The sequence below is a fragment of the Phragmites australis genome, chromosome 10, assembly GCF_958298935.1.
Source record: "Phragmites australis chromosome 10, lpPhrAust1.1, whole genome shotgun sequence".
Lineage (NCBI taxonomy): Eukaryota > Viridiplantae > Streptophyta > Magnoliopsida > Poales > Poaceae > Phragmites > Phragmites australis.
Genome location: NC_084930.1, coordinates 12,774,620 through 12,785,848, shown reverse-complemented (window position 1 = coordinate 12,785,848; position 11,229 = coordinate 12,774,620). Strand labels below are relative to the sequence as shown.

Here is an 11,229-nt window from a genome sequence, read left to right as displayed (position 1 = left end):
GAGACCCCTCATTGTAACACACAGAAAAATAGATCAATAAAGAACATACAGTTTTCCCCTACGCTTGTGTCTCCTTTTTGCAATTGTTCTCTCGGGGAACCGTTGGACTACGCTCGGTAGCAACAGTTCCTCAACAAGAACAAGTCCGACTACGTGAAGCAAGCCATCACCAAGGATTCGTTGGAGATACAAGATCTTCCCCTGGTTCAACGACTCTGGCTTAATTCTAGAGGGGCCAATTGATGATTTGCCACGGCTAAAAATAGGTTTTGCTTATCTCTAGCCCACGGTCATTGTTGGAATGTGGCCCATTTAAAGCCCATTCATGAGAATGCAAAGCAAGAAAGTTTAGTGCCATATTACAAGGCAACGGGATGTAGACCAACTTAAATACTTGAGTTCACTCGCCTTTTTGAAATAGAGAAAATGAGAAAGGGAGAGTATACTTTGTTATATTCACACGCGTGCGCGTGGCAGCAAAAAAAACAAGCCTTTTTTGCTGCTCTCCCTTTTAATTGTGATCAATGTCATAATCAGTCTTTTTAATCACGATCAATGCCTTAATTCTGAGAGTAATTGGTTAGTTATGGAGGCAGCCAATTAGTGGGCAATTTATGAGAGAAAATGGCTCCAAGAGGGCAGCCAATTCCATATAAATTCTGGAGACGTCCAGGCTTTGGAGGACACAACTCTCTGCTCCACACTTTCTTCTCCATCCATCCAGATCACTATTTTGTGTGCTGTGCTGCCGGATCCCGCTGACCCTTCTCCTTGGCGTGCACAAGGTTGGAGGGTGAGCGGTATCTCCGAGCCTCTGTCGTCGGGAAGCCCGCACGAGGGACGGCAATAAGGTTTCTGGGCAGCACACCTGCGCGACCGCTCTTCACTACTTCATCTACGATCTGCACGGCAGCAAATCGACACATTGTCAATTTCATCCCTTCATCAACCCGACTGTGAGTTCTTGATGAACCTGATAAATTTTTGGTTATGTTGCTTGCTGCTAGAGTTAGAAGTTTGTTCATCTGTTATAGTTTGTAAAATATACCATTGTATAGAATCTGAAATTAGAATTTTACGTATAATACCAACAGTAGTAGACTCGGACAGACAAGTGAGCCGAGTCACGGATGGCGACACACCGTACCCGTACCGGAGCGGCATCCTGTACAACATCCAGTACATCTCGTTCTGGTCGGGCAACGACGGCGTGGCGGCCACGAGCTGGATCGGCGGCCTGCACAAGTTCATGGAGCCGTTCAGGAGCAAGAACCTAAGGTCGGCGGCGTACGTGAACTACAGGGACCTGGACATCGGTGAGAGCGTGGTGGTCGGCAATGCCACGAGCTTCGACAGCGGCAATGTCAGAGGTACTTCGGGGCTGCAAACTTCAAGAGGCTGGCGATCACCAAGGGGAAGGCCGATCCGGGCGACCACATCCGGAACGAGCAGAGCGTCCCGCCACTTGTCCCGAGCAAGTGAGCCAAGTGTTGAGTTGTCAAGTGGATTAGTCCGAGGAGTATAGCAGTTTCTTGCATCTCAGGATGGTTGGTGCGTGTTGTGCAAGATAGCTTACCCACTGCAGTAACTTGTATTTTATATTTTTACTAGGTTTTCTCTCCATGCTATTTCTTTACCTAAGTTGCTCTTCTCCGTGCATTGTTGTCCGGTGAGGTCGTCTTCTTCCCCGGTGTTAATTTCATTTCCATTTCAAGTATTTTAGAAGACCACGTACCCACTGCAACAGCTACCACCGTGTCAGCCTCTGGCATGTCACATTTCCCGCCGTTCGAGATCGCCAGCAGGAAGCGTGAGGCTAGAATCGTGATGCCGAGAAGGACAAACACGCGAAGAACACGGGAGGAACCGTGGGAAGAAGGTTTCTGAGTTCGTTAGAAGATAGCAAAAGTGTGTTCAGCCAAATCAGTTACAGCCCCAGGCTTATAAGCCCGTCCACGAACACAACATACAGGCCGGACCCACACACGACACACCAGCAGTTGGCCCAAAGCCCAGTAGCACCTCAAGCATACACAAACTCCGAGTTTTTTTTTTTTTTAATTTAAATAAATAGATTCCCGATGAAAAGATTTGCAAAAGTAGGCGCCTGCCGCCCTCTCAGAGGGCTGCAACCCTCTAAGAGGGCCGGTACGGGTGCTAACCGCCCCCTGAGAGGGCGGTAGGCCTTCCCGCCCGGACCCCACAGCTTACCGCCCCCTGAGGGGGCGAGTAGAGCTCCTTACCGCCCTTTCAGGGGGCGGTAAGGGCTCCTCCCGCCCGCCGCCCCGCGCCGGCCCCCCGCGCCCTGGAGTCTATAAAAACCCCGAAAAATAGAAAAAACCATAAAATTCGAAAAAAAGAAAAGTTGAGAAGAGAGAGGAGAAGAGAGGAGAGGAGAGGGGAGGAAGAGAGATCGGCGAAGCCCTGCTGCATTTGGGCTGCGGATCTGGAAAAAAAATTCAGGTAAATCTTTTTATCCTTTTTATTGTTGTTAATTAGTGCAGTAGTAGTATATGACATAGATTTTAGATATTTATGATCTAGGGTTTAGAAAATTGTAAAATTTAGTTAGAAAATTGCACGATAATAGTTGAATATAGAATATTATTTTTAGTATATTATTTTCAATTTGTTACCTGTAGTATATTATTTTTAGTATATTATTTTCAGTATGTTGTTTGTAGTATATAGTTTATAGTACATTACTTGTACATGCGGACGTATGAGTCAACAGTATATGATAATTTGCGAACCTAGGGTAGCATTTAAAAACTATTTTATCCGATAATCAGAAATATAGTTTGTTGTCTTAACATGTGTTATGTTTGCGGGTGTTTCCAGGAATGGCAGATAAATTAATTTTTCAGATATATTATGGTAAAGGTGAAATTATGTACGGTCCCAACAGTGTAGATCTCTCTGAATTTCGCCATGTTATGAAGGGGCTTAGTAAGGCTAATGAGAGGACTATTGTGGGAGTGTGCAAATGGCTCATGCGGTTTTTCCAACTGGATCCGCAGCAATATGAGCTGAAGTTGAAAGGTGTTCTGAGCCGTGCTAGTCATGGATACTTTGGTGAGCTTGTTCTCATCGAAGCTACATCAACTTAGAGGCAGTATGTAGATATATGTTGTGAACGTGGCATGCCGCTTGTTTTATTAGCTGCGGCGTACCTGAAAGATCAAAATGAGGTGAACTCTGCAGAAGCAGTAGCAGGACCAAGTGAGGCAGTGGAAGATGAGTCAGAGGCGGCTAATGTAGGGTCCAGAGAGGAGGTTGGTGATGTTCCAGAGCTGCAGCCGATGGGTGTAGCTGATGAAGGGGAGCACATCCCTAGCATCATTGAAGATATGGATTTGGAGGATGAAGAGTTGGAGGAAGGCCTTGCCGATGGGGATTCTTCTGATGAGGAGGGTAATGCTGCAGTTCCTGCAGAGTGGCAGGATCAAGAATTTTCGAAGTTGGTGGTTAGCGAGGCTGTGCAGAGTGACGGGATCAAGAATTTTCGAAGTTGGTGGTTAGCGAGGCTGACCAGACACCGTGGCAATACCATGAGAATGAGGTGTCACAGGGTGCTATGTACCCTACAAAAGAGGCAGTTATTGATGCTGTGAAATTCTGGTCGTTGTCTCTTCGTAGGTAATTCAAGGTTGTTAAATCAAGTAAAAGAGAGTACGATGTGAAGTGCTTGGTTCCTCAATGCCCTTGGCGGGTGCACGCATTCAGAGGGAAATGGGCAGACTACTGGCAATGCTCAATAGTTAAGGAACATAATTGTCATATTGAGGAAATAGAGTTCGCCCACCGGAACCTGTCTTCTGCTTTCATTGCAAATGTTATGTACGGAGAGATTATGGACAACCTAAGATATGAGCCACGATCAATAATCCGTGCTATTGAGCAAAGGTTCCAGTACACAATAAATTATGCGAAGGCATGGAGGGCGAAACAAAAGGCTATTGAGATGAGGTTTGGTACATATGAAGATTCGTATCACAATCTACCTCGTCAATTAACCACAATTTGTGCAAGAAATCCAGGCAGCTACTATGATATCAAGCATTACCCCTCTACTGATGTGGAGTACAGCGGAAAAAGAGTGTTGCAGCGTGCTTTCTTTACATTCGGTGCAACTATCAAAGCATTTAGATATTGCCGACCCATCATATGCCTAGATGGAACATTCCTAACTGGGAAGTACAAAGGGCAGATATTGTCTGCAATAGGGGTCGACGGTAGCAACCAAGTCCTGCCACTAGGGTTTGCGTTCGTGGAGAGTGAGAATGGGGACAGCTGGTATTGGTTCCTAGAGCAGGTGAAGCATGCAATTGTTCTTGACCGACCAAATGTGTGTCTCATTCATGATAGACATGCAGGATTGTTGCAGGCTTTGCTGGATATGCAACACGGTAGCGTACGACGGGGTGTACCAGTACAGTGGGCAGATCTCAAAAGCAGGTGGTGCATGCGCCATATGGGTGCGAACTTCTACAGAAAGTTTAAAAACAAAGAGTTAATGAAGCTCTTCAAGAAGTTGTGCAGTCAGAACCAGCAACGTAAGTTCAATGCATTATGGGCAAGACTTGATGAACTGACTCTTAAACAAACTGCGGAGGCCGCACCTAACCGTGAGGAACCAATAGCTCTCGGTCGGCTCCCAACCGATACTCCACAGATTGTAAGGAGATCGGGCTCATCTATTAGGAGCTTTTCACAGTTGATATGCAATGAGCCGAATGAAAATAGGCTCTGCTGTACGACAGTGGTGGTGCCAGGTATGGAGTAATGACTACAAACCTTGCAGAGGTTTATAACTGGGTCATACGAGGAATGAGGTCCCTACCACTAGTTGGAATTGTAGAAGGCATTTTGCATGGCACCTGCAAGTACTTCATTGATCGGTATGCAGCTGCTAAGGTTGTAATAGAGGACAATCATATGCTTTATGGCCGGATGCTATGTGAGTACATGGAGAAGGCAAATAGGAAGGCCCACATGCATCGCGCAAATCAAGAGGGCACAATAGAGCACAGGTTCAGTGTCCTGTGTCAGGATAACGGTCGGAGGGGGGGTAGACGTGAGCGGCATGTTCAAGAGTGTGTGCTAAGGAGTGGGACATGCATATGTAGTTGTCAGAAGCCACAATTACTCCACAAACCTTGTACACACGTCATAGCTGCGTGCGCGGAGCACCATATGCTTCCAAGGCAATATGTGTCACAATATTTCATGAAAGATCAAGTACTGAACACCTAGAACCAGAAGCTGTATGGTTACGGCATTGTTGACACTTTTACAAGTAACCCAGGGCCTTCAAGAATATATGTGCCTGATTTGGGAAAGATGAAGAATGCACCGGGTCGAAGACAATCTCGGCGGATTCGTAACGATATGGATGAATCCGAGGCTGGCCCTAGAATTAAGCGATGCAGTCAGTGCAATGAAGTAGGTCACACTTACAAATATTGTCCCAAAAGTGCAGGCGGTGATGCACCTGTTGTCTAGGTCAGCTAGTTTTGTACCATTTTAATATGTGTTAATTTCGCATATGGTTAATTTGCATTCGAAGTATATTGTTCTTGTATTTATTTATCAATGTATTAATGTACATGTCTTTCAAATGCAGAGATGGCTCAGCCTTCGACCCCGAAGCTTTTGGACCCTGCCGTGGACAAGAAGCATCGCAGCTTCTTATCCGCCGAGCACCAGACGGAGCTAGGAGTGTTTCGCCCACGAGGCCCCGGAGAGCTGCTGACGGTAGACGAGCGCTGGACCCACAGGTACTTAGAAAAGCTGATGGTGTTACATATCATTTCGCTATTGTTGTTACATATTATTGATGTACTGCAATACTTATAGGTTGGGAGCGGCCGGACTCCTACCGCTTTGCCGGTTGGTCGAGGCCCGATCGACGAAGAACCCCGAGGTTGTGGCCCGTCGTTTCTACTTCGATCGGTCGCTGATAGCAGCACTGGTCGACCGTTGGAGGCCGGAGACACATACGTTCCACCTACCGTGCAGAGAGATGACCCCGACCCTGCAGGACGTCTCCTACCTCTTAGGCCTTCTTTGCTCGGGAGCTGCGGTTGGGGTGATCGATATGCAGGCTGACTGGATGAACGACATGCATCAGCGATTTGGGCCGGTGGAGCGAAAGGCGGATGCACCCCCCTACGTGCCTGAGTTCTTAGCCGATGCACGAGGGCCAACGAAGAAGTGGATCCAACAGTTCTAGGTACGGTAACATGCAACCTATCGATTACTAACAAATTATATCGTAATGATTCTTTCTGACACCAGTCATATATGCAGCCGGCGTACATCCACCCACAAGCCAACGCATACGCGGTCTCGAGACATTTGGAGGCCTACCTCCTTTGGTTGTTTGGGTGGGTGATGTTCACTAGTGGCCAAGGCCACCTGGTTACGAGGACCCTTGTGCCGTACGCCCGGTCGATAGCGGACACGGATGCAGAGGACGTACCACAGTTCAGCTGGACATCAGCTGTTCTTGCTACGATGTATCGGGCGCTCTGCGACGCATACACGAAGAAGGAGGCGCTAGCCACTTTTGCCGGGTGTCCACTTCTTCTTCAGCTATGGTCGTACGAGCATTTCGCCATAGGTAGGCCGGTGGTGGATCGCTCCCCGTACCCAGAGGAGTGGTACGGCGAGATGGACGAGGACGCGCCGACAATGGCCTCGCTGTGGTGTCGTCGACGGGTACGTAATTTACATTAACAGTTTCGTTCGTACTATGTTAGTCTCTAAATATCTGTATTGATGTTTGTCACTCAGCCACACTGGGCCCACGAGCAGCCTCGCAGCGCGTATGAGCATTTTCGTACCCAGTTTGACAGGCTACGTCCTAACGATGTGGTATGGGAGCCATACAACGCTAGGTCCGTTCATACACGTGCAGGGTTGGGATTGTCACCCTTGTGCACCCGCGACGAGGAGTACTGGCTCACCAAGGCGCCCCTTGTCTTCGACATCTACGTCGAAGAGTACTCACCGCAGCGCGTCATGCGGCAGTTTGGCCGCCACCAGGCATTCCCGCTCGTCCCCATCCGTACAGTCCCCTTGCACGTCCACAGGTACATTTGATAAATTTTAGTTTGAGCAACCTTCGTTTCAGTTTGACTTACATTTACCGTGGTTTGAATGCAGGTACACGCGGAAAGGCCAGCCAGCTGGCCACCTCTGGGCGGACCGCTTGGCCCCTTACGTGACAACATGGGCCCAAGCGCTACAGGACGTCGTTGATGAGGCGTGTCCCCACACCGAGGGAAACTTCAGGGAGTACCTACGGTGGTACGTACCTCGTACGCGGACTCGTGTCACCTACACCCCTGATGATGTCCGGGGCCACATCGCATCGACAACGGAGACATACCCGGTGCATTGGGACGAGGACGCCGCTTTAGCAGTAAGTCATTTTTTGAAGTCCGTACTCCATATTGAATGAACATAACCGTATACTTTAATTGTTCACTATTGTTCGTATCCGCAGACAGATATCATTTATGATGTAAATAGGGATGCAGCTGCTGCCATGGACCGCGTCCGGCAAGGGCATCATTAGATGGGTTTTCGACAAGACGACGCGTGCCCTGAAGCTCACCTCCTGCCGATCTACCACAGATGTAGCAGGGCCACCTCCCAGGACGAGTGGTGTACACGCCGAGTCGTCTCGGCCGTCAGACGTGCACCGATGTTCTTCAGTGTCGGCACCCACATGACCCCTTCTATCACGTCTTGGAGGGTCCGAGCAACATGGTACGAATTATACTTTTGAATAATATTGATCAATATCCTTTACTTATTGTTATTAAACATTCATTAGGTCCGTCTGCACAAGTCTCGACGCAGCCTCGCAGATTGAGCCCTATACGTCCACAGTCAGGTACTCCGGGAACCCTTCTTCCTAATTTCTAGTACTTTCAGCAAAATAAGTTACATCTGTGCTCAGGTTACTTCGGTGACGAGGCCGGTCCGTCTTCGGTGGCCCCACACCCTATCCCCCCGGTAACGTACTACGGCACGTCAGCGTGGCCTTCTTCTACTGCACCGTCGTACCACGCAGGTACAATTATACATTTTTTACTACTACTTTCAATACCATATTGTTCGTATCTAACGTGATTATTTGTTCACAGGCCCCTTCAGCCAGTACACATGGACGCCTGCCGAGCCTTCACAGTCCTCCTACCCTAGTCAGGAGGATGAGGCTGGCCCCGACACCGCATACGACATCGTCCGTGACTTCTTCGCGGGCACACCTGACTACGACGTCCTTCAGCGGTCCCAGGTTTCCAGTGCACCGCTTCGGACCCAGCCCACGCACGACGAGCCCTCGACACTAGTGGTCCCTACTAGGCTTACCAGACACGTCGGCCCACCTGACCCCCTCGCCTACTCCAAGGGTCACGTGAGGGTTAACCAGCGGCATCGGGACCACGATGGGGCGCACGGACGACAGCAACGAGGGAGGCATGAGTAGTATTTTACATTTTTTGTAACTAACATATGCGTATTCGCTTCGTGATGTGCTCATATGTATTAAGACACGTTCACTTTGTATGGTCGACTTAGCATTTCGTAAATGCATTTCATATTCAGACACGTTCAATGAACAAGTGACCACAGCACTAAACTTTAACCATGACTTGACAATACATGCCTCCTACCGCAGGCTTTAAACAAGATGTGACAACACTACCCAGCTTTTTCAAATCAGTAAATGACAACACGGGTACCAATAAACGTGGAATCTCTGACCATGGGCAACGACAAAACTGTCCCATTCTTCAAGATGGAATCCGATGCTCCTCCCGCCAGCTACGCCCATGCCCTAATTCCTTTCTTTAAGAGCGAATCCAATACTCCTGCCTCCCCCAACTATAAGTAGCCAAACCTCCTTACAGAGAAGCATCGCTCATTTCTCATATATCTCAAGTGCAATGTCTTCCTCAGCTCCATCGAGCCCACCAAAGAAACATTGGGGGACTACCGTACCTGAAGGTCTCGAACCACCAATGTGCTTCTGTGGTAACCTTTGTAAGCTCCACAAGTCGCAGGACATCTCATACACCTATAGACTACGCTTCTTCATGTGTGCCAACTACGAGTATGACAAGCCTCGCAATGCAACAACTGGTTATCGACCGGTACGGTAACAGATGTCCACCTCATCTCTTCCGATTACGCACCCTCTTTTACTAACCGCTCATCTTGTTCCATTTGTTCAGTCCCCTCCACCGCTCTGTGATTTTATTCAGTGGCTCAACAATGAGCAAAATGACTCACAGAAGCTGTGGGTCGACATGAACATGAGGTGGAGAAGGGAAGCGTACGCATGTCGGGAGTACGAGCAACAGCAAGAGGAACTTCGTCTCAAGCGGGAGGAAGAAGAGCATATGAGGAAGACGGCGCACGATCGTACCGTGGCTTAGGCTCGAGAGGCTGAGAGGGAAAGGAAGCGGGAGAGAGCCCGCCGTGCTAAGGAGGCAGGTCCCGATGCCTTCCGAAAGGGAAAGTATCCTAGATGCACGCAGTAGAGAGTACCTAATGTAACCCGACATACTTTTCTTCCCTAAGGCATGTTATGATTAGGATCGGCGCACTAATAAGGTCTTAGTGCGAACCGTACATGCCACCTTTGTTTCCTTATCGTGTCGTCGCGGTTACAGTGTATTGTAATGTTTTCACCATATGTTCAATACTATGTTTGTCCTCGTTCGCACCCCATACCCACGTAAAATGATGCAACTACTAATTACTGATTTTTTCCTCCCGTTATTACATAACCTACTCCAAATTTAATTTCTTAATTTTCTTACACCCCTTCTTTTTTTTCTTCAATTACAAAAATAATACATTTTTATAGAATAAAATGGAAAAAAAATTAATTTTACATGAAAGGGACTAACCGTTAGCCCCTCTTGCCGCCCTCTGAGGGGCCGGTTAGGCCTACCGCCCTCTCAGGGGGCGGTTAGCACCCGTACCCGTCCTCCCAGAGGGCTGTAGCCCTCTGAGAGGGCGGTGGGCGCCTACTTTTGTAAATCTTTTCGCCGGGAATCTATTTATTTAAATTTAAACTCGAAAAAATATAAAAATATAAAAATTTAAACTCCCACCTGGCCTTGGCGGCAAAGCCCATCCACAATCAGACATACACGGGTTCCTGACACTCCTCCCCGGCTTGAAATGCGGCTTGCCCTCGAGTCGCTGTGAGTCTCCAAGCAGATCAGCTTGCAGAAACAGCCCTGGTAGCTTCAGCTGGACTTCGGCTTGGGAGCAGATGACTGAATGCCCGCCCGGATCGAAGATAGATGTGCAATCACCAGGGTCAACTGATTTAAACTTGCAGAATATGGCTCCAAAGTGTGGCAAGTCATATGCACAACAATGGAACATACCATGATGCCATACCATGATGCCAATAGAGAGAATATAGCATGGCACCTCAGCAGAAGTTTCCATGTAGCAGAAATCTGGATAATTTCTGTGATTCCATCAGTGCAGCCACAGAGCCACAGCTTCCTCCCTGTGTTCCATCGCTGCAATACAAGTGAAAATATACTTGACCTTGAACTCTTCAAAATTATCCAGATTAAGGGTGACACCCTTGATCACTGCTACGGCAAGACCAATCATCTTCCAGATCTTATGGAGCATGAAACTCTGGCTAACAACTTCACATCTGACAAAATCAATCCTATTCAGACTCACAACTCGATCAGCACCAAAGGAAATGATAAACCTGTTGGCTGCAGGACCCTCTACCTTAATTCTTGTGGTAAAGTTGTGTAAATTATGAGTTCCAACGTAATACTTGAAAATTTTGTTGAATCTCTCCTTCACTACATCAGTGTAAGAAAAGATGCTCTTCTTTGGGGGCAACTCCTCCTCATTTGCACCTAAAGCATCAGCTAAACCTGAGGGTACAATATCATGGTTTTCTACTCTGTTTGATCCCAGCCCAGCATTTTCAGCTTCAGTTCCATCACCAGAGATTGGTAAATCAAGCTTCTCATTATCGTTTGATCCAATCTCATCATGAAAATTCGCATTGCCACCACATGAGATTGTACATTTGGTATCCCTAATTAACCTAAATTCATCACGACCAGACACAGTTTCCTCTGGGGGAGCATCAATACCGTTCTCTCCAGGGCTGAGCACGTTCAGGAAAGCACCTGTATGCTCCTCCAGGTGCAGCACCAT

The 11,229-nt window shown here is 47.9% G+C and overlaps 1 protein-coding gene across 1 annotated transcript; it reads right to left on the bottom strand.

Moving 5' to 3' along the window:
* Nucleotides 1-10,518: 10,518 nt before the first annotated feature.
* LOC133930107 (uncharacterized) lies at nucleotides 10,519-11,229 on the bottom strand. Its single transcript, XM_062376806.1, has one exon. The coding sequence runs from the start codon at nucleotides 11,227-11,229 to the stop codon at nucleotides 10,519-10,521; it is 711 nt and encodes a 236-aa protein (XP_062232790.1).